Consider the following 23715-nt stretch of genomic DNA (forward strand, 5'->3'; position numbering starts at 1 on the left):
GGACTAGGCTCCTGCCCTGAGTCAGGAATGGCTCTGGGCTGACCAGGGGGCTTCCTGATGGGACATCTAAGAGATGACTCTCAGGCTGATGGCAGTGGAAGAGCTGGGGGTGGGGAGGACATGGACGCGGGGTTGCCAAGGCTCTGTTGACATTGCCCATCTTATTGACCTAAGGAGCTCCCTTCATCAGCCTCAGGGTAAAACCTGGATTGCTGGGTCCCCACAGGGCCCCAGGAGTCAGCTCCAGGAGCCTGGGCCCCCGGCCTGCACACTGATATATTTCAGGGCAGGTGTGATTTGTTTTCTTTTGCAAGAAGAGATGCAGAGGCTGGAGAAGGGGTGCCCTTGTGAGCGGCAACAGTGGAATTTGTACACAAAGTCCATGCTCTTACCCACCAGTCAGGGCCGGTAAGAGACCCAGCAGAGAACGACCCACCAGGAGGGAAGGGACTAAGACCCGGTCGGGGGCCATGGGCCTCACCTGACTGCAGCAATCCAGCGCCGCGGTCCTTGACCCCAAAGTGCTGCTGGATATCCAGAAGGACGCCTGGAGGGGAAGACAGATGGTGCTTACTGATGACGTCTGATGCCCAGTACCCCTATTTCCCCACCCCACGTAGGTGACCCCCACTCCAAGCCCAGCCCTCTTTCCACCCTATGGGACCCAGCCTGGCCCCATCTACACAGCTCCACCTGCCCAGTTTAGCTAGGCCACTGGGGATCTTGGAGACCAAGCTTCTGTCCTGCCCCACGGGTCCCCTGTGCTTGCCCTGGGGATAACATCTCACCCACTCCCTCGGCCACTGCAGGGGCCCAAGGCACAGACAGGCCAGGCTTGCCCATGGTTACTCAGCCCAGCAAGGCAGCCAGGCTTCCTATCTGCCCACCTGCGGCCCAAGCCTAGACTGAGTGAGGAACAGGTGTGGGCCCTGCCTGCCAGGAAGACCCCCAAACCTGCAGCCCAGGTGGGCAGCTGCTGAAAGCTGCGAGGGAAGCTACCTGGCCGGGAGAGGGCTGAGGGGGCTTGCAGGCAACGCTCACACCTGCTCACCTGCACGTGCACACAAGCACGTGAGCATACACGCACACACACTCAGCCAGTTGTCCTCAGGATTATAACCAGGACCCCAATTTTCTGATGCAGAAGAAAGCAGATGGGGCTCCAGGCTTGCTTTTTCTGGGGGAAGGAGATTCCTTTTCCCAAGTCCCAGCCACTTCTGCTCTTTAGGGCATTGTGGGGGCGGGGGGAGGCAGCAACCGGAAACCACCCCTAGCTGGAAACAGGCAGAGCCATGGCTGTATGGGGGCCAGCAAGCTCCCAGGCCCCTCTCACCTCTCAGCACTCTGTCAGAGCCCTGAATAAGCACAACCCACCTGAGGGCCAGAGTCTCCCCACCCCCAACCTCAGCTTATCTCTAAGGGCACCAAGAGGCTGAGCCACAGGCCAGACCCTCCTGACCACCACACACCTACACTGAGAAGGGAGGGGAGGAAGGAGGAGGAGATAGGGCCTTATGACCTCCCCACGCAGGTGACAGAGGAAGGGACTAGACCCTGCCTTCGAGGGATTCCCATGCTCTTCACGATGATGATGATGATGATGACGACAATGATGATGATGATGAAGAAAATGATGTTAGCATTTGAAATGATAATGCTTCAAATTACTGAGCATTAAGTGCTTTGCTAGTTTAATCCTCACACAACCCTATTATAGGACTATTATCCCACTGCATGGATGACGAAACTGAGGCATAGGAAGTTAAGAAGCCACATGCGCAGTCATACCACATGGAAGCGGAATCCCCAAGCACTGTCTGAGAGTCCCATCTGGTGGCTGAGGGTGTAAGTGGGGAGAGTGGAGGTCACTGTCCTGCCCATGACCCAAGGCCGGGATGCTGGGCAATTTTCTGGGGGGTGGATCAGCGTAGCTGCTGTCCTAACAGCCTAGCAGCCCAGAGAAGCTGGCCTCCTCCTTGTTAATGCCCGCAGTGGATTTACCATAATTACCCATAATGAAGAGGCCATGTGAGACCCAGTTAATGACTTAATAACTAGGGCAGGCTGTGGCCTTGCCTTGAAAACAGAAGCCAGAGGCCGGTCCTGAGTCTGTGGAATGCAGACCCACCAAGTGGGACCTCCAAGGTGATCCGACCAGGCCTCAGAGGCCCAGAGCTCCGTCGAGGTTGCAGGCGGCACAGTTGGGCATGATCTTGGGGAACACCCCACACTCACCTCCCACCCCACAGCCCACTCCCACTGCCGAGCTAGGATCTGTTCCCCTGCTGTGTGGGTCTGATCACATCCCTCGAGTAGTCACTATCAACTGTGACTCCCCAGGGCTTCAAGAGGACACAGACCCCTTCACCAGGCCACCAGCTGCAGGTTCAACCCTGCCAGCTCTGCCAGCCCCGCCCTTCAGCCTCACATCTCAGGACACCATACTCCAACCACCCCAAACTACTCATGGCCCCCCAATTACATATGCTTCCTCTTCTGCCCTGGCACAACTATGTGGGCTCTGCTAATTCCTGCCACTCCTACAAGACTAGTTCAGGTGCCTCCTCTTCTGGGAAGTCTTCCCTGATTTCTCCCCATCCCACCAACTTCAATAAGTTAGTTGCCCCTGTCCATCCTTGTTTTAGCACTTTTCACACCAGGATTGGTTAGTTCTACAGGGAAGGCACACAGAGACATGGATATGAGCTCCTTGGACCCACTATAGCCAGGAGCTAAGAGCCAGCAGTTATTGGTTCCTGCTAAGTTCCAGGTACCATGTGAGGCCCCTCAGGTGGTATTTCTACCTATGCTAGTATCTACGATTATCATCCTCCTGCTGCCTGTGCTATCTACAATGATATCCCCATTTCACATCTGAGAAGTGAAATAACTTGTCACATAGCACTTCAGGTGTCAGAGATGAGATCCAGAACCAAAGCTTGTTCTCCCACCACACTGCTTCTCTGTAGTCCGCTCTTGTCCCCCAGCCCAGGGCCCGGCACACAGCCGCCCGCAGTCACTGTCTGAGGAGTGGATGCACAGATGAAGTGTGAGTGTTCGCCTCCTCCCCAACCCGACCAGGAGCCCCTTGTGGGCTGGAGCCACGGCAAGTCATCTCCAGAACCCAGAACAGGGACTATTTAGGTCCTGGGTAAGGGTGGAGTTGGGAAGTGGTGGGAGGGCAAAACTCCCCCTGTGCCTCTGAACCCCTGAACAGTGGGTCCTCATCCACAGCCAAATGGAGGGCACGGATCCACAGTCACGGTAGGCCCACTGGTCATCGTGAGATGGCCTGTGTGCACAACAAATAAAACCACTCTCGCTTCTCCCAAGGCACATGCTAGCCACCTGCCTGGACACAGTCCCCCTCCCATGACTTCAAGGCCCAGCGGTTGCCTCCAGGAAGCCTCCCTGACCTCCTCCACATCTGGACGGCACCCCAGGTCCCTGGGAGCTCCCAGGCAGTCTAGACCCCAAGACACAGGAAGCTTTTGATACCCCCATCCCCGCACCCCCTGAAGCCCAGGCTTAGGTCCAAGGCCTGAACTCCAGGCAGAAGGCCAGAGAGAAACTTCTCAGGAAACAGGGCTTCATACAGGCCCTGCCCAAGCCTCTCAGGGTTTTTTTTCCCTCTTATAGGCCTGGAAGAGGCCATGGCCACAAGTAGATGAGGTCCCACTGGCCACTGGCACAGGAAGCGTGTGTCACAGCAGCCGGCTGGCCATCTCAGACTTTCCTCTGGGCTTCAGCCTGGCTTGAGCCCACACACCTCCTCCCTTCTTCCCCACAGCCTTATTTTTAGCCTCTTTCCTGGAGGCTGAGGTTTGGTGGGTCACAGGATGGGCCTCATGCCCAGGAGGAGCCTCCTACAGCTCAGGCCTGGCCCACACCACCAGCCCCACCAGCCAGGGGCATGCAAGGTGGGGCTCCCACCACCCCCTCAAAGCCCCCAGCCGCCCTATGGCCACAAGTCCCAATCCAGGCATCTTCAGGCAGTCACCCCAAATCCACAGCCAGTATCGCCGTCTGCCCACAGGGTCCTCCTCCCTGGGCCCAGAAAACATCCTGAAACAGCAAGAACATCTCAATTTTCTCATTCACTGATCCCCGTTACACTCCTGCTGAGCCTCCAAGGGTCTTGCCTCTTGCCTAAGGCCAACTGTCTCCTCTAGGCTGACAGCCCCTCCTGCCTCCCAGGGATCTTGCCCTGGGTCTTGCCCTGGCTTGAGCATCTTCCTCACTTCTGTCTCTCACGCATCAACCAGCGTACAAAAGTGCTCACATCTCTCTCATCCTGGTGGGGAAAACAATCCTGACTTGTCCCCTCTGCCAGCCGCTTCTGCTATCTTCCTCTTCACAGCTAAAGCTCTTACAAGAGTGGTCACCCCTCCCCAAGTCAATGTCCTCACCTCTGGCACTGCCTGAAACCAACCATCTCCTGGTGGCTTAGTCCAACAGACTGTCTCATCCCTCGGGGCCCCAGCCCCCTGGATTCCGGGTCCACTGCTCTAGCACCTGGTCCCCATCCCCTGAGTGGTACCATAGCACGATCCAGACCAGACACCTGGGAGTCAGCCATGATGCATGCTCATCTCCTGTAGGCCCATGAATGGGTCCAACGATTCTCTCCTTCACCGCCTGGCCTCTTCTCCCGTCCAGCCTCTCCTGGCCCATCTAGTGTCCCTCCTACAGCCTGATCTCTCAAGCACGTATCAATCTACCAAGTCCTGGGCTGGGCTTCAGAGACCACAGACAGTGTCTGGACTCAAGGAGCTAATGCCATGGTCCAGTGGTTGTCACATCTGGATAGAGCTCAGAGTTTCCCATGTGTTCTTCAAAATTCACTGGACCAGAATGCTGGTTTAGTAATACTGCTACTACTAGTGACAACAGTAGTCTGGATATGAATGTGCATTAATGTTTACTATGAGCCAGACCCTGTTCTAAGAGTGTTACCTACTTTAGCTCATTGGTGTGGCTGCCCAATAGTGCTTAGTGGCTCCCCATTGCTACCCAGTGAAGGCCAGATTTCTTCTAGCAGTTGAGGCCTCCATGACCCACATCTGCACAATCACCCTGTCTAGAGGTGAGCCACAGGACCTATTAACACGCAGCCCGCGTGATGGGGAATCACTGGCCTGGCTGATCTGAGGCCACTATGAATTGCACATCACAGCCTATGAATCTCCAAGCCTTCACTACAGCCATGACCTCTTCCTGGGGTGTCCCTGTCCACTTGTGAAGATCCACCTCATCCAGAGCCCAGATCCAAGATTACATCTGCCAGAATGCCCCACCCCCATCCAACCCCCACTCTGTGGCTCTTGTTGAAGAGGTGCCTGTAACCTCAAGGGCAACCCCAGAGCTGGCTGGAATCTGGCCTGACTCACCCAGCTGGCTGGTCACAGATACTAACAGAGATCCCCCATCATTGCTGGTCCCTCCGGAGGAGCCAGATCTAGACCACAACCTGCTGGTATCACAGAGTGCTCAAAAAGGCCAAGGTGTACAAGAAAACCCACAATGATGTCAGGAGCCCCCAGCTAAGACCAGACCAAAATGCAAGGTAGGGGCATTGTAATCCTGAGGTCTCTTGCTGCCTTGTCATCCAGGGCAGGCCACCTGCTACTCAAGCTCACTCCCCCGAGCACAGTCATCATCGCCCCACATTCACACTGCCTCTTCCGAGCAGCAGGCCACTTAGCTGAATTCCCAAGAACATGGGCTCTAGAGCCAGACCATCTCGATTCACATCCTGGCTTCTCTACCTTCCCTGCTGTGTGACCCTAAGCAAGTTACTTAACCTCTCTGTGCCAGTTTCCTCTTCTGTAATATAGCTTAGTTTTAAGATCTGCTTTCTATGGTTGTTGTGAGGTTTAGATGGGCTGATCCATGCAAAGTGCTTATAACGATGCCTGGCACATAGTGAGTAGTCGATAAATGTTATCACAGATCATTAACTCATAGGCAGGAGCCCTAGCCAGGTAGAGAGCAATGGGAGCTCTCACCTCAGGGACATTTTCTCCAAAATGGGGGTTGGTTGCCTAGGGACCTGAAGGGATGGGTCATGGCTGCCATTGGTTGTTCCCTCTGGGAGGGACCCTGGTGCTCCTGTGGAGGCCTCAGAGCTGGTTTACTCTGAAGTCTCACCCCTGCTTCAACACTGGGCCACAGCTCCCACCCCACTAATTATAGCGGCCTGAGGGCCTGGCTCTGTTGACCTGGCTCTGGATGGCTAAGGCTGGGAAACCGCAGTGTGGCCCCACTGAGAACAGCCCCCACCCTTTGCCTAAGGGGGCACTAGCCAAGGCAGTCCCTGAGCTGGGGACCCAGGCTCTCAAGCGCACACATACTTCTACCTGCCCCAGAGTTTCTCCAAGGCAAGATCCTATCTCCGTCTACCACGGATAAACTGAGTGACCTCCAACAGCATTTGGCCCCTACCCTGAGCCTCAGGTTGCCCGTGAGAGTGACTCAGGATCCCTATACATCCCTGCTAGATCCATCCTAGATCTCAATTATATTTGTTCTACATATGCTGCCCCTCCTACCCCTGTGCTGCCCTACAAACCTGGGTCATTGATGTCAGGACAGCTTAGTGGTCATCTCTGCAGGGACTATGAGTATGAGGCCCCCAGCTCCAGAGCCTCAGCCTCTCAGAGGCCCTACACCCTCCCTAGAGGATCTGGACTCCAAACCTGTCCCCCTAAAAAGCACTCCAGCTGCAGACCACAACATCCTTCCTTACCAAGAGTCCTGCCTGTCAGCCTTAGAGAGGAACCACCCCCAGAGCTCAGGGAGCCCTCCCTTCTCCCCACCAAGTCTCTATGCCCAGAGTGGGCGGGGACAGGCAGCCTGGCCTCTGTCCTGTGGTTCTAGTCTATCATTTGGGGCCAGCTTTCCTGGAACCAGGCTCAGCCTTAGCAATTTGGGGGCTTTGCACAGCCACTCCTTTCCCAGCTCAGCATCCCTAGCCCTGTCCTACCTCAGAGGCTCCCAAAGCCAGCAGACTGAAGACAAGGTGGCCACACCCTCATCATGGTCCTCGGAGAGCGTGGCCTGTGTGACCACAGACATAAGATCAGGAGAGGTGTGGAAGAGAGATAAGAGACCCCAAAATGGCACAGCTCCAGGCCACAAACTCCCAGCTTCTCCTGGTACACTGCTTCAGTGGCCAAGGGGACCAGCGACATCTGCTCCCACTTCTGGGGTGGGAAATTGAGACTCAGAAGGCGAAGGGACAAAGGCCAAAGAAACTGGCAGGAGCAAGGCTGAACTGGCCTCCAAGCTCCAGACCTGACCTCACCCCAACAAAGCCCAGAAAGGAGGTTGCAACCAGCCCCTTCTCAACATCCAAATCCACAGCTCTCCCATGGGTACAAGTAACACCACCCTTCCCAGGCATAGTCCTTTACAGTTTACAAAGCCTAATCATGCTCCTCGCCTCCTGGGACTCCACTGGAAAATCTGTGCTTGACAGTGAAGGGACCACGAGGACCTCATGGAGCTACCAAGCTCTGGTGATTTCTTGCTCTAATATAACTGCTTTTGACCTCTGCTACAGCTCTCCCAGGATTTCTTTCACCAACCTCCCAGCTAGCTATCAGGAGAGGGCCAGGCCCAGAACAGACAGCCTCACTGTGTGACCTGGGGCCAGTCCCACACCTCTAGTGCCCTCTGCACAGGAGACTGAGCAAAGCCACCACAGTGTCCTCCTAACATACAAAAACCATTCTGCCCAGCATGTGGGCGAGGGGGCCCCACTGTTGGGGCTGAGAGCTGGGCAGACAGCGACCATGCTGATCACTTCCCCAAGATCCTTCCCAGGGGTGTGAGGTCCCACAGTTCCCTGTGTGACCTGGTCAGGACAAAAGGGTAGTGCAGCCACCTTGAGAGAGGCCCTGGCCTCGGCAGTAGGGGCCCGGTTCTTATCTAGGGCTGTCCTAACCTGTCAAGGCCCCTTCAGTTCAGAAGGATGGGCTTTGGGGGCCAAGCAGCTCTAGGTCCATCCAACTCTGCCACTCAAGTCAATCAACAAGGGCCAAGCCTATGCCAGCCCCCCTCACATATTGAGAGATGACCAGGCTCAGCTACGCAAGGGCAGTGTTGTGATGGATATGGGATAAAGTGCAGCTGAAAAGCAGGAGTTGGGTGCCTGGCTCAGCCCAGAGAGTTGGGGAAGATTTCCTGGAAGGAGGGCAAAGGCGCCACTGAGACCTACCCAGGGGAACAGGTTAGCTGCTGCAGCATGTGGGGAACATATCTGGTTATCCTGGGGCATGGCAGGAGGTACAGGCAGAGCTAGGGGCCAGCAGACAACAGTCCCTGAGACCAAGTGTCCCACGGTACCCTTGGGATTCAGAAGGTGAAGGGAGCAAGACCCTGATCACAAAAAGAGTGGAGAAACATTGTCTCTATGGATTCAGGGCTCAGAGAGGGTCAGGATCTGCATCGGGTCACACAGCAAGTCTGGCAAAGCCAGGAGCTCAGCCCAGAAGACATGAGCCCACCTGGGAGCCCGGCCCTGGGAGCCTGGGGATCAAGCCAGTGTCCTCTTTGCCTCCCTCCTCTTCCTCCCTTTCTACTCTCAGGAGTCCAGGAGCCCACACTCGGGTAGAAACAAAAGCCCCTTCCTTTCTGGGGAAGGGACATGGAGCTCCTTCCTGTCTGAGCAGCTCTCTGATCAGGCTGTAACCTACAGCCCTGCAGCCTTCCTACCCTGCTCACAAAATGGGAAACTAAGGCACAGTCTGGGGCAATAAGTGGCCCTTGGTCCCAGCCCAATAGTGAGTTTCAAGGCACTTCCTCTGACAGGTCAACAGCACAGCTGAGGGGCTGGCGGAACCAACCGCAAGATGCCTGAGGAGGAAGAAGGATCCAGGAAATGGCAGCTGCAGTTAGTCATTAGGGTGCCGGCATTCCAGGCTGGCCTGCGGTTCACCTGGGTGCTGGCCTGCCAGACAGGTGCTCTGGAATGCAGCCCGGGGACACCCTGCCCTGCAGACTTTTGGTAGTGGTGATGTGGCAGAGACCAGGGCAGGGCCACCCAAGGGGATGGGATGGAGCTGCATTGACTACCCTTATCCACAAAGATAGCTACGAAGGTAAGGCTTGACTTGGCCTCTAAAAAAGACCCTAGCCTCCATTTCCCCATCTGTCAACTGTGCACAGACTCAACCAAGCAGACAAACAGACAAAAAAGGGCCAAAACCCCCAACTTGGCAACCCCCTCCTCCACCCAGCTCAGGTGTTTGGGGAAGCCCTCAGTCCCTGCCAGGCTTGTGTTCTTGGCTGGGTCCCTATGCTCAGCTATCCTTCTGGGTCTGTGTTAGTGAGTCGTTGCCACGGATACCGATCTCAGCTTCTTTGGCAGGAAAGGACTCCCCCAGGGCAGGGTTCTGCCTCTCCTCACCAGCCCCCGCCCCACTCAGTTTCAAGTGCCAATCTGCCATGGGTTGGATCAAAGGGAAAGGACATAGGAAGGGACAGGTACCCCAGAGAAGTTGGGGAAGGATCCCAGCTCATTCTCCAGCCATGAATAGGGCCAGCGCCAGCTCCCTCTTGCAGGGCCTGGTTCCAGAAGCAGAAGGCTGCCACCTACACCCTCAGCTCTGCTTCAGTTTTACCGGTGGAAGAATAGGAGCCCAGGGGCAGAGGCAACTCTGGCACCAAGAAGCAGAACTGAGAAGAGGGGACCTGGGACATTCACCTGGGGCTCCCTCCTTCTCCTAACCTAGCAGCCACAGGTGGACTCAGAATGAAGAGTGGGTGTCAGCCAGGCTAGTAGGGGCCATGGGAGCAGAAGCCGCATGCCCTAGGGGAGCTGAAACTGCCTCTATTAAACTGAGCTGAAATTCATTGGCCTGAAGTCTGGCCAGCAGAGTCTCTGAGTTTCTAGGCCAGAAGCAGGGGGCATGCCCCCGCCTCCACCAAGAGGACACTGCACTGGGGGGTTCTGGTTCTGCTCTGCCCTGCCGTGTGACCTTGGATAAGTGCCTGCATCCTCCAGACATGAGTGTTCCCATCCGCACAAGAAGGCGGAGAGAAGGGCTGAGAGGCGGTTGGTTTCTGGGCTACCTCAATTTCATCCAACTGAAGCAATGCTCAGGAAGGAAAGCAAGAGCGGGAGCCTGGCCCTCCTCCCCTGCTTCCAGGGCCTGCTGCCTGCAGGGGGTTCCCATGGTGGGGAGGAGAAGCCATAATTAGCTAGATCACTGGGTGGTGCTGGGAATGCTAGGGCAGAGGCAGAAGCTACTGTAGTTCCCAGGATGGAGACCAGCCCTGGTGGAGAAGGGATGGGCTTGAAAAGGTGTCCTCAAAGAGACCATCCAAAACAGAGAAAAGTGGGAAGGGCATCATGGCCGGGCACAGCTTGAACACAGGCATGAAAGAGAAGACAGCTGACATTTGTGAAGCTCTCCTAAGAGCCTGGCCTTGGCCCAGATGCCTAAGAGCCATTCCCATTTGCTACACACAACTCGGGAGGTGGAAAGGAGAAGATGATTACCCAGAAGGCTCAGGGGACATCCTCAAGGTCACACAGCTGGTAGCTGAAGAGACTGGATCCAAACCCGGGCACCAAAGACTCTAGAGCTGCACTTCCACTGAGTGACCCCAGCTGCCCTGTCTGCTGAGCACCTGAAATGCAACTTGTCTCAACTGACATGTGCTATAAACGTCAAACACACACAGTGTCAGAACTCAGTATGAAAAAGAAGGCAAAATCTCTCATTCATAACTTTTACATTGATTACATGTTGGGTATATTGAATTGAAGGATATATGTTGATTCATTTCACCTATTTCTTTTCACATTTTTATGTGGCTACTCGAAGTTTTTAAATTAGATGTAGGGCTTGCATTATATTCCTTTTGGACAGAGCTGATCTATACCATGAAGACAGAAATTGATAGGACAAATTTAAAGGAAGAGAGTGGGAATTCCCTTTTATGAGGGGGAAGCCAGGACCAGAGTGTGAGGTTCTCGGGGGTAAGAACATCAAAAGAGCCTGAGCCATGGAGTGTCAGCAACCTTCGCCCTCTCTCAGCTGGGCCAGCCAGCAACAGGTGGACTCAGGCCTGAAATGAGCATTCCCCTGACTCACCCCAAGACCCATCAAGCTAGTATAGTTGCCATAGAGACAGCAAATCTTCATAAAAACTGACCTTGGGGCCAGGGGAGCATGGGGGAAATCTACCATAAAGAGAGGGAGAGGGAGCCAGGCTTATCCGGAGAGGAAATCTGTGTATGTTGTGTGCTAGAGGTGGGGTGTGCATGAACCCTGACCCTGGCTGGGAAAGGGAGGGATGCACAAACCAGGCTGGTGTTTGCACAGGGCTTTCCGGGCCTTCCTCCCTAGTGCCCACGCCCCTCTCAGCTGCTGCTCCCCATCCCCCCTTACCAATTCACCAGAAATGTCCTGTCTGCTTCCCCCATTCTGATATTCTGACTCTGGGACCCAACTCCGGGTGGGGGCAGATAAGCACCAGACCTCCCTGATCCCACCCTCTCCCCCTCAGCCCCTGGTAGAGTCAGATTCCCAACAAATATCAGAGGGGATGGTCTGGGGCCGGAAATAAACAAGTTGGAAAGTGCTACAGTGCCAGAAGCAGCGCCATTCATTGCTCAGCTCAGAAGGGGCGGAAAGCCTATTCCCAGGCGGGTTTCACTGGTGGATCTAATGCCACCCTGTTGTCCACTCTTCGCGCCATATTGGACAAGGGTGGTACAGGGGCTTTGGTGTCCCCACCTGTACACAGGAGTCTATTTTGCACTGACTACAGGGCCCCAGTGTTCTCTGACTTCCCCCCACCTTAGGGTGGCACTTAATCCCCCAGGTCTCCGGCAGGACCCTGCATGACAGGCTGGTGCACTTGGGCCACACAGGGCATTCCTGCTCACCAGACCAAAGGATGAGCCTCTTGGGGAGAGCCCACCCCATAAACTGGTGCCGCTGGTCCCCACTTCCAACCTGCAGTGGAGGAATGGAGAGAGCTGAAGGTTTTGAAAGCAGGAGTGGGAGAAGGAGGAAGACTGCTCTCCCATTAGAGTTCTTCCCTTCCACTTGACACAAAACCCCGGTCAACAGAGGAGGAGACTGAGGCCCAGAGAAAGGGACCCGGGTAGCATTTGCTTTATGCCATGGCTCTCCTATCACCACAAAGTTCTCTCTAAAGTCCGTCCCAAATTCCTTCTGCTTTTTTTTTTGGTAGTACCAGATTTTACTAAGCTGCAGTTAGGCAGGTTCTGGATCAGCGTGCCAGGTATACTGTCACAGCTCTCCTCCAGCAAGGAGCCCCCACCTATGCCAGTCTGGCCAGAGTCCTTTTCTCTCAAGGCTGCACCATTCCCACCTAAGAGTAGTTCAGGCTCAGGGAAGTCCCTGCTCGAAGATCCTGAGAACTGGGGGAGGGGAGAGAGCAGACTGGAATTCCATCCCCAAAGGGCCCAGGGATCAACCACCTCACAAACAGGGAAACAGACCTAAACACAAGCCAAGACTGTCCCAAGGTCATATATAAAGTGCAGGAGGGGCAAACCTGGGGCTAGAACCCGGTTGTTTTATGGACCCCCATCCCATGCCATCCCAAAGGCTGGTTCCTAGATGCTCACAGGGGATGAGGCAACCCTTTTTCATCGAGCCTCAGTGGCCTGCGTCCTAACCCAGGCTCCAGGCGCCACAGAGCAGGGGGAGGCGTCTACAGGCCTCTGGCCAGGGCCAGCTGCAAACCGCATCCTGGGTCCCCAGGCGCCACGGACCCGCCCCGCCCCTCCCTCACTCCCCGCAGCCCGGAGCCTTTGTCAGCCACGCGCTCACACGCTCACACACACATCCCCGCTACCCCCTCTCACACACTTGGTCTCCCCTAGCGCACACCCGCAAGAGGCGCGCGCACTCGCCGCAGGGACACAGGGGAACGGAGGTGGCGGAGGAAGGAAGGAACTGACGGACCTACAGATTGCCTGGGCTGGGGGAAGGGGAGGAGAGACCCGAAAATCTGAGGCGGGGGCGCAAGGGGGCGCAGAGGCAAGAAGGCGGAGAGACATAGAGGATACTCGAAAGAGAGGACAACGGATGGGACAAGGGCTGGCGAGGACGCGTGGGCTATTCCAGGGGTGGGGGACTCCCCCAACCCATGGCCCCGGGTAGGGGCAGTCCTTGGACTGGACCCGTGGATCGCGGGGCATCACTTGCCCAGCTGCGCCTGAGCGGAGGGCCCTTAGGGTCCCCTCGTAAGGCTTGGATATAGAGGGTCTGAGACCAAAGGCTCCCCGGGGTACCTTGAGGCGTAGGGGGGGTGGTCCTGGTTCTCGGGCTGGGTGGGGCACCAGCTCACCTACTACGGTGTACCTGTCCAGGTAGTTGAGCACGTTGCCCAAGCTGAGGATGGCGGCGGCTGCCCCACGCCTGCGGCCCAAGCTGGCAGGTTTGGGCTGCTGCGCGCCCGAGCCCTTGGCAGCGGCTGCGCAGCTCGGGGTGCTGGGGGTGCTCGGAGGTCCCGGCGGGGCCCGCCTCACGCTGCCCGACAGCGTCTGCACCTCATCGTCGGCGGCCGCGACCGCAGCGGCGCCCGCTGCCCGCGCCCCGCAGCAACCAGCTCCGCTAGCCCCTAGCTGCGCCCCCCGGCGCCGGCGCCGCTCCGCGTCCGCCTCCTCCTCCTCCGCGCCGCCCGCCGCCGCCGAGGCGCATTCCAGGCACATCATGCCGGCCGGGACCGCGGCGGCGGGGGGCGCGGGGGGCGCGCGACCCAGCTTGGGCCCACTCAGTGCGTGTGTGCGCCGCGGAGCTGCCGCTGCACCATCCCGACCCGGTCCCGTCGGCTCCAGAGCTCCAGCCCCGGGTGCCGCGCTGCTAAGGTTCTGCACGGTGAGCCGTCGCCACCGCAGCGGCGGCTCTGACAGCTGAGGTCCGGCTCCACCCACCAGGCCGCACCCAATCAGCTTCAGGCTGGAGCCACAACCCCGCCCCGCACGTGCTGCCCCGGGGCGGGGGGGGTGGCGAGCCGCAGAGTCCCCTCTGCCCGACGGGGGCGCAGTCACGCCGGAGCCGCGAGACCTCGAAGGCGGAGTAGGACCCGGATCCATGGAGCTAGGAACAGGGTGCGGGAAGCAGGGTTCCCCAGTACCCACTCAATGCCCTCCCTCCCCACTCCCTAACATGGGAGTGGGCTCTTGGAGGAGACTCTGGGAGACTCTGAAGGCTGAAGCTCAAGGCATACGCACATCCTGGAGAGAGGGTCTCAGTTAAGTCCCAGGCTCCTGTAGAAGGACCCATGGTTGCTCTAGCAGCTGCTCACCCCTGATTTAATCAGTTTAGGGAGAGCTGCGTCAGGACCAAGAAGCGTGACCGGGGGTGCCCTGGACCCAGGACTCCAACAGGCACAGAAGTTTATGTTGGCAACCTCCCCAAGGAAACCCAGATCAGCCTCCAATGGGAGCTCCCCCTGTACCCATTCTTGTGTCTGCTCTGAGACCCTACCCCTGTCTCCTAGAGAGACAGCCCCTGACAGGGAGAGCCAGGGCTCCTACTGGGCCCACTAGAAACAGGGCATTAAGAAGGGGGGCCTCCTCTCCTTGGCTGGTGTGGCTCAGTGGACTGAGTGCAGGCCTGCAAACCAAAAGGGTGGCCAGTTCAATTCCCAGTCAGGGGACATGCCTGGGTTGTGGGTCATGTTCCCAGTTGGGGGTGTGCGAGAGGCAGCCACACAATGATGTTTCTCTCCCTGTCTTTCTCCCTCCCTTCTCCTCTCTCTGAAAATAAATAAATAAAATATTTAAAAAGAAGGGGCCTCCTCTCCTGAAGGTGTAAGGGACAAAACCCTGAGTGGAAGACAGGAGGCTTGGTCCTAGCCCAGCCCTGGAGAGAGGATGACCCTGGAATAGAGCCCTAACTGTCTGTTTGGGTCTGTTTCTCTCTGGGTCTGTTCTTCTCTCTGGGGTAGATATGAGGATAAGATTCAGACAATCTGGGAGTCAATGAGTGGTCAGTGGTGGGAAGAGTCCTGTCTCCCACAGAGAGTGGGTGGGTAGCTTCTGTGTTCAGAACCACAATCACCACTCTCACCCATTTCAGAGGTGCTGTGGTTCTGTGCATCCCTCCCCACCCTCCCTCACTCATCTGGTTGAGGCTTTGATTGAAAAAATCCTGTACAAACCAAGTGCTGAGGACAGAAAGGTCTAGAACTAGACAGAACCTGGAAAACCAGAATTATCCCCTATGTTTCACAGACAGGTCTCAGGGCCCAGAAATGGCCTCGTCACAGACATGTGGCTAGTCAGTGGCAGTGCTGGTGCTGACCCAGGGCTCTGATACCAAACCCCTGGGTTGGGAGCTCAGTTCCTACTGCAGGCTCCTCCAGACCCAAAGACCGCAGGCAGGTGCGTCTCGCGTGGATGCTGGCTACATAGCAAACGGCTGACACAGCACGAGACACCCCCCACATGCTCACCCCACTGTCTCTTGTGAGCAGAGTTAATCCTCAAGCTGGTGGTTTTTGGTGCCCTTGGAGGTGTGTTTTAAATTCTGTGAAGTGACTAAAAATATGCTTCAGCGTGTTGGGTATGAATGGCTGTGATGGAAGGGTTAGAAAAGCAGCTTTCATTCTGAAAGTTGCCTTGCTGCCACATCCCAGCCTACTGAGCTCAAGCCTGCAAAGCCAGACAAGGAAAGTTTCAATGGGTGGCCCAGGATGACAGGCAACTAGAAGACAAAGGCATACCCAAGAGCTCCATGGGGCTGGGATGGGACCTGGCAATGACTCTCATGTGTGTGGGGCCAGTGAGAGCAATGTATGGCTGTGAGACCATGTCCAGCTGTGAAGGAGGCACAACCATGACTCTAAGCCCAGCCTTAAGGGCTCTTCTCCCTCCCCCAAATGCCTCATCTTTTCAGACACAGCCCTTTCTGGCGGTGTGGTCCTGGTCAAGTTACAGTGGCCTTCTGAGAGCCTCTGGCAGTCTCATGGGACCACTGGTCAGAGGACATCTAAGATTCTTATCTCCATATCACCAAAGAAGAAACTGAGTTCCAGGGGAAAGAAAGAATCTGCCCAAGATCACATAGCTAGTAAATCATGGGGCTTGCACTACGCCCAGGTGTGTCTACCCCCAATCCAGCATTTCATCTATTGCCCCACAATGCTGCTTTTAGCTTCTCCAAGCCACAGCTTTCTCATCGGCACAATGTGAGGCTGAGCTCAGTGATGGCTAAAGGACCTTCTGATAGTCATTCATTAGGTCTAGACCATAAATTCAAAACAAATGGGGACAGGACCATAGGGGCCAGTCTCCAAGGGCAAGTATATTTGGGAAATGGTGGGGTAAACACAGGGAAGCAGATTTCCTTGCTGAGGGACTTTTCAGAGCCTTTAATCTGAGAGTGTACACTGTAAGTCTCCCAGGGGGAGGGACAGGCTTCCACGTACCCATGTGTACTAGACCACAGGGCATCTTGTAAGACTAGAGCTTTGCAGAACACAATCTGAAAAACACCAACTCCCCCAAGGCTGATAACAAGGAGCTCAGTCCACCTCTTCTCTACCCATCCCCCTCCAGGACAGTGTTTCCAGGGCCTGGGCCTCAGTCTCTTTCGTTCTCACTACACCCTCCCTTGGCATCCTCTCACTGATGTGTGGACTCTCAGCAATCATCTTGCGCCCATGACACTCCAACCTCCCTGTCTGGGTATGGCCTCATCTTTAAGTATGAAGCCCTGCAGCAGTCTTCTGCACGTTCTCCCCTAGCACCTTGAACTCAGCACATCCTCATCTTTCCCCTAAGTCTCTCCCACCCCAGAATCATTTACCTCTTGACAAATAGCACCATCATCTACATTGTCACCCAGCAGGAATCCTGAGAGCCATGTGGGACTCTTTCTTCTCCCTCAACTCCTACATCTAGATCCTGTCCATTTTTTTTCTTTGATATCTCTCAATGCCCCCATTGCTCACTGACTTAGTACAAACCTCTTGGTCTCCCTCAGACCCTTTTAAAACTCAATACCACCTGCCCAACACCCCCTCCAATCTTTTCTTTGTATTTCTTGCCAGCAATTTTCTAAATCACACATATGACCCCATCACTACCTTGTATAAAACATTTTCATGGCTTCTCACTGGCTATAGGATTAAAAATATCTAAGTTCCTTAACATGATCTCCAAGACCCTTCATAACTCTTTATGACCCATGGCAATCTCCAGCCTCAGATACTACTTCCCTTCTCTCAAAATTACATTCCACCACACTGAAAATTGAGCTCCCTAAACTCATTCACAGTTATTATGCTTCCTGGAACCTAGAGGAGTGGCAGGAATTGGGGGTACTTGTGTATATGAGGTCTGTCTGGAAAAAGTCCAGCCATTGTTACTATAATGAGAATGGTTTGCACAACATTGATGTAACCTGGCAGCCAAGAGGAGTGGACTGGAATGCGCACGTGTGAACAATGACGACTTCACTGTACTAGTCAGTGGGGGTGGTAGACACCACTGAGTGAGCATGTGCACTGTGTGGCCCTTGTGTTCAAAATGACTGAGTGAGTAGAATGAGGAATCTGCATCACATTTTGTGTTAATTTTGAACATTCCTCCATAGAAACTGTCCAGATGATTCACAAGGCCACAGTTATGAACAACTGGTGATTGTCAGCCTCATTACAACAACGTGCCCGCTTATGCATCATGTCTCGATCAGAGTTTTTTGGTGGAACATGAAATCACCCAGGTGACTCAGCCCCCCTACAGCTGGATTTGGCACCCTGTGACTTCTGCCTTTTTCCCCAAAACTAAAATCACCTTTAAAGGGAAGAGATTTCAGACTGTCAATGAGATTCAAGAAAATACATGTACGATGGGGCCCCTGATGGCGACTGAGAGAACTGTGTGGGGTCCCAAGGCACCTACTTTGAAGGGGACAGAGGCATCCTTGTCCTATGTACGATGTTTCTTGTATCTTGTATCTTCTTCAATAAATATATGTTTTTCATATTACATGGCTCTATACCCTCTGGACAGACCTTGTATTTCCTGTTCTCCCCTCAAAACAAAAGTCCTTGTCCTACTAATGCAATAATGGTTCAGTACCACGGAGAGCGTCATGTGGGCAACGCCCTCACCCCAGGCCCTTCAGTCATGCTCTGCCTATGCTGTCTACCTAGTTCCCTCCTCCCACTTGTCCTTTAGAAACCCAGCACAGACATGACTTCCTCCAGAAAGTCCTCCCTGAGCCACCTGAACTATTGTCATTTCATCCTCTGGGCTATTTGAGTAACCTGTGTATCCCTTCATCACACCAAACACGTTGGGCTGATTATGTTTGTGCAGGAGTCCATCCCCCACTCCCGCACACACCCACCCCACAATAGACTGTGAGCCTAGAAGGCCCATACCCTGTGTGATTCACCTCTGCAGATCCGCACAGAGGAGGTGTTCAGAGAATGTTTGTTGATTGAATGATTAAAGACATTTAGCAGGTGCTCAGGAAGTATGTGTTGATTTGTATCATGTGCATGTGTCTGTTGCTCTGAGTGACTCATAAACCAACCCGATTCCTCTCCTGGTCCCTCTGGAAAAGGCATTTTCTCCCTGATTGACTCCACCCTCCATTAGCTTCCACATGCCGTTTGCATCCACCCTTTGATTGCCTTCTCTACAGGTCACTACCCCACAGGTGGGGAGAAGGCACCGCCCCTCTGCTGCTGGGGTTGCTGAGCTGGGATCTGTTGGAGCCCCTGCGTCCCCCAGCCCAGGCTTGCCTCATGAGTTGTGCTCAGAATGCTTCATCTCTGCCTCTCTCTCCTGCTCGGAACAGATGGCTCCGAGTCCCCACGAACACAGACATTTCTGTTCTGTCATTTGGACTTTTTTTTTTTTTTAACACTTTCCAAACCGTAGAAGCTTCAGCCTCCTTTAATCATGGACTGAGACCATCGGACATGAAGAATCCCTTGAAGGACATCGAGTGCAGCCTCTTCCCTTTCCCATGGAGAGGATGCCTGAGGACCAGTGGTCTGCCCAAGATCGCTGTCATGAACACCATCTTTGTTTTGTTTTGGTTTGGTTTGGCTTGTTTTGGCTTTTGGTTTTTTGGTTTTTGTCTTTTTTTCCTTTCATTGCTGTCTTGTGCTGATGCTCAGAGTCCATCCCCTTTCCTAACAGCACCTTGGTTTCCTGGTCTTAATGGAGTTATAACTCAGAGCATGGCAAAGGATCCAACAAGAACCTCCTGCCCAGTGTTTTAAATCATGAGTAGGGTGGCAAAAGAAATAGGGAAAGTTTGTCCGGAGCTAGGTGAAGGCCCCCCAATAAGATGGCCCAAGGAACCCTGGCTCCTGAATCTCCCATCTTCCCATCAATTCTATGAACTCCTGATATGTTTCCAACAAATTTATTTCTTCCTTAAGATAGTCTCTGTTGCACACACCCTACAACTCTAACAGACAAGGCCACACAGAAGGAGCACCAGCAGTCACATACCTCTTGCTGCCTCCTGACAGCTCTATCTTTAGAGTCTGCATTAAACCAAACAACCTCACAGGCCCACCCAGGCATGGAGAGAAGATAGACACTTCAGGGAGTAAAACAGACAGACCAATGTCTGGTGTTACAGGGCAACAAGCCAGGGTTGGGGCGATCATTTCAATGCACGTGTTCAACCCTTCAAGCCTGAGGTCCGGGTGGTGGAAGAGCTTTTATCAATAACCTATAAACACACCCTCCTATGCTCATGCACCAGCACAGAAATGAGCAGGCACAGGCAAGCACACACGGACAGGCACACTGGCTCGCCAGGATGGCGCCTGGAACCTGGAATGCGGCATGTTTCTGGGAAGAGCAATTAATACGTTATGTGAGCAGGCCAGGCTTGAGGACTGCAACCTGCTGAGCAGTGTGTTCCCTCATGACATTCCCAACAAACAAGTCCAGGACATCAGGGACTGGAATAACAAAGCAAATGCCCTTTAAGCCAGACAGGCAGTTCTAGTGGCCACTCCTGCTCTGTTCTGGGTGGCTGAGCTCTCTCAGACCTGCACCTGTGACCTCAGCCCAGTGAGGCCTGATCTGGTCTCTCCCTCCAGAGCTCACCAGCCCCAAAGCTCCTGCCCTGCCTCAAAACACTTTGGATGATACGGTAACATCCCATAAACTCCTGGCTGAGCATTTTGTGCAGCTCAGTCCTAGGAAGCACCGCCCACCCTGCCCAGCAACCCAAACACCAGAGTACACTGGAGTCAGAAAAAACTACCCTAGATTACAAGTTTCAAACCCCAGCTTCTCTGTTGGCAACTGAGCCCCTCTGATCCCAGCCAGTCTCTCCTGCCTCCTTTCCCTCCCCTAAAACACACACACACACTCCTCTCCGGCCACCCCACACCCCTCCGTGATTCATCTGCTCCACTCCCCTTTGCTGTGCCTGGCCTGTTCCTTCCACTGGGAATTCCCTCCCCCACACCTTCTCTTGCTCTTTGCCAGCTTCTTGGCCACCTCCCCAAAGGCTTCTGAGGGATGTAGTCCCTCCCTCTGTCCAAAGATGTGCCTCACTAGACATTGAAGGGTGTTTCTCGGTCTTAGCTGGGACTGTGAAGTCCAAGGGCAGGGTTGGAGTCAGATTCCTGGCCTGACACCAAGAGGGGCACCTACTGATGTCAATACATGTTCTGGGCACAAATGAGGTTTCTGATCTCGCTCCCCAGGCTCTGGGCTCTGCGGGAGCAGGGGCGGGGGTGGCAGTGGTTGATGTGGGACTCTTGGGAAACCCCCGCCCTTTTCTGGGAGCAGAGCCCCACAGGGGTCCTCCCCAGGGCTGTAGGGAGGAAGGTGCAGAACCCGGAGCTGGGTTTCTGTGGGCCTTGACCCAGCCTGTGAGAACCACATGAGACCTGGGCTGGAAATGCCGCATTCAACACGCTTCTTAAATATGGCTGGGGCCTCTGCAGCTCAGAGAGGTCAGGAGGTGGCCCAGGTCACACAGCCAGTAAATGCTGAAAGGACCATGGCATCTTGGCTTCCCCACAGACCAGCCACCGCCTTCTCAGGAGAAACTAAGTGTAACATTGTGAGTTCCAATAAGAAGTATATGTTTCTGGCACAGAGCTCCTAAAACCCTTGGAATTTCCTCAGTGATAACTTTAAAGGTGGCTTGTTTGTGAATGAGGTCTTTTGGACCCCACCTAAGGATGGGGGCTGGTTGCCAGGGAAACTAATCATGTGATCAGAGGGCTGGAATGTCTAGTCCCACCAGTCCTCCAGCCTCTGAGGAGGGTAGAGGGGCTGCAGGTAGAGATCAGTCGCCAATGGCCAGTTGTTCAGTCAATCAGGCCCATGTAATGAAGCCTGCATAAAAACCAAGGTCAGAATCTGGGAGCTTCTGGGTTGATGAACACGTGGCGATTGGGGAGAGTAGCCCCTGGGGATGACGTGGATGCTCCTCACCCTTTCCTGTGCCCTACCCATCTTTTCTCTGGCGGTGCCTCAATATCCTTTTACAACAAGCCAGTGATACAGTGAGTACACGGGCTTCCTGAGTTCTGGGAGCCACTTTAGTGAGTTAATCAAACCCAAGGAAGGGGTCATGGGAACCTCTGATTTATAACCAGTTGGTCAAAAGCACAGGTAACAACCTGGACTTGGGGTTGGCTTCTGAATCGGGGGAGGGTGATAGGCTTGTAGGACCGAACCCCTAACCTATAGGGTCTGACACTATATCTGGGTAGACTGTGCCACAGCTGAGTTGAATTGCAGGACACCCAGCGGGGGTCAGAGAATTGCTTGGTACTGTAGGAACCCCCTTCCCACATTGTAATTGGGTGCAGAACCTTTACTAAATATCCTCACAAATCCTTCTTCTAATAACGGGGAAGCTCCCCCCATTTCATGAGCTCCAAGTGTCAGATTGTGGGTTGAGGGCTGGTCAACCTGGCGAAGACTTCTCCTGAGGGAGGGTGGGACTGGGGATAGGTGTGGGCTGAGCTGGAGAGGCTGGCTTCTGGCACTTGTCCCATCCATCAACAGCACAGGGAGGACACCACAGTGGGCAAGGATGGAGCAAGCAAGGGTCAGGAGGTGAGCATGGGGCTGGGTCACTGCTCTGCCCACAGTTGCTGGGAGGCAGGCACAGCCTGGCACACAGTGAAGGGGGTGATCAGCAAGTAAACAAGTGATTGCCTGGCCGGGCACCAGGGGAGGGGGAGAGAAACTCATGCTCAGAGGCGGAAGGAACATGTTGCCCCACTGCCACCCGCCTGGAAGCTGTTGATCTCCTGCAGGGCCCGCTGTGCCCAGCTGCTTGGAGCCCAGTGGCAAGTGTGAGTCCCACAGAGCCAGCCCTTCCTGTGAGCTGTGCTGGCACCAGAGCGTGGGCTGTGGGGGTGGGTGGCCAGGGCGCAGAGCAAGGCACAGCCAGGAGTACTCACACGTAGCCCTGTGAGCACCCGGTGTGGTTCAGGGCAGCTGGTTCTGTGCAGGCTTGGCCGCTCCTCCATGTAGTTCCCCGGAATTTGAAGCCATACCCCCACACCAGCTCCCTAGTAGACCTCTATCTCCAAGACTACAAATTTGGACCCCACCTTTTGTTCAGAGGATGAATTCCCTAAGAACAGTGTCCTATGCCCCCTGACCTTGCAGAGTAGGGAAGCTGAGTCACAGTGGGAGGTCCAGGGAGGGGACACCTCGAGACCCACCTGAGCAGCTCCCTCAGTTTCCCCATTGCAGGGGCAGCTCTGTCTCCTTGGCCAGAACTGCCCACCTCTTCCCCTCCTGCTCCCAGCCCAGCAGAGTCATGGTGAGACTATAAATAACATAATTATCCAAAGGCCTGAGATCCGTGGGCTTTGTACTGGCTTTACTTTAATCGAGGCCTCCTGGCAGAGAGGCTGAGGACCTCAGTCCGGGACAGTCTCGTGCTGGGTGCAGGCACAGGTCCAGGCCTCCCACGGAGGGTGCTGATCGCTCAATTCCCAGCCCAACCGCAGGCACTGCCAGCTCTCTAGCTGGGAGCAGAGACGTGGCAGGTGCAGCTCGGCCAGAGTCGCTGAGCCACAGCCAAAGGTGAGCAGAGCACTGTGGAGGCCAGTAGGAGGGTTACAGGCAGGGTGAGTGGGGCTTCCTCACTGCGGGCCAGGGGCCTCAGCAATTCTCTGCAGAGGCCCCCGGGCCAGACAGCAGGCGTTGGCTCTCCCCATCCTTGCTGTCCGGGGTCCCTGTGGGAGGAAAGAAGCTCAGCCAGCCCCGAAAGAGGCAGAAGGTGCTTGGGACCAGCCCTGGGCTCAGCCTGTCAGGAAATCTTCTAGCTCCTACTTTCAAAATAAACTCCAGATCCGACCCCTTCTTCAGTGCCACCACCATGGTCCCAGCCCCGCTGCTCCCCCTCGATGGCGCAGAGCCTCCTGTGGCCTCTACTCCAACGCCAACCTGCTGCCGTCTGTTCTCAACACAGCAGCCAGAGTGGTCTTCTGCTGTGTACATCAGCTGCAGGAAGTCCCACAGGGCTCCCAGCTCAGAGTTAAGGCCACAGTTCCAACAAGGGCCCCTCAAAACCCCCCACGCTCTGGCCCCGTTACCGTCACCTCGTCCCTTTCCCCTCACTCCTGCTCCAGTCATGCCAGCCTCCTTGCCAGTCCTCCAACACTTTCCCTCCTCAGGGTCTCTGAACTAGCTGCTCCTCCCCTCAGGTATCTGCACGGCTCACTCCCTCCCCTCCTCCAAATCTTCGCTCCGAT

General features: G+C 55.1%; 2 protein-coding genes across 6 annotated transcripts in view; both read right to left on the reverse strand.

Annotated features, from left to right (window-relative positions):
• Nucleotides 1–13894, reverse strand: part of SPNS2 (SPNS lysolipid transporter 2, sphingosine-1-phosphate) — a 34989-nt gene extending 21095 nt beyond the window's left edge. For 3 of the 5 annotated variants that reach the window (XM_090292682.1, XM_090292679.1, XM_090292678.1), the window contains exons 1-2: nt 13339–13766; nt 482–547 (exon numbers count right to left, since the gene is read on the reverse strand). In XM_090292682.1, coding sequence (XP_090148808.1) covers nt 482–547; nt 13339–13705 — 433 coding nt within the window. In that variant the 5' untranslated portion in view covers nt 13706–13766. Of the gene's footprint in view, nt 1–481; nt 548–13338 lie in introns of all 5 variants that reach the window. The other 2 variants (XM_090292680.1, XM_090292681.1) reach the window with 2 other exon arrangements.
• An 8929-nt stretch (nt 13895–22823) lies between these two features.
• The window catches only part of SPNS3 (SPNS lysolipid transporter 3, sphingosine-1-phosphate (putative)), a 39037-nt gene continuing 38145 nt past the window's right edge, over nt 22824–23715 (reverse strand). The window contains exon 12 of the mRNA XM_090290667.1: nt 22824–23196. Coding sequence (XP_090146793.1) covers nt 23123–23196 — 74 coding nt within the window. The 3' untranslated portion in view covers nt 22824–23122. The remainder of the gene's footprint in view (nt 23197–23715) is intronic.

Source organism: Furipterus horrens, unplaced genomic scaffold, assembly GCF_987537825.1.
Source record: "Furipterus horrens unplaced genomic scaffold, mFurHor1.1.pri manual_scaffold_11, whole genome shotgun sequence".
NCBI classification, from domain to species: domain Eukaryota; kingdom Metazoa; phylum Chordata; class Mammalia; order Chiroptera; family Furipteridae; genus Furipterus; species Furipterus horrens.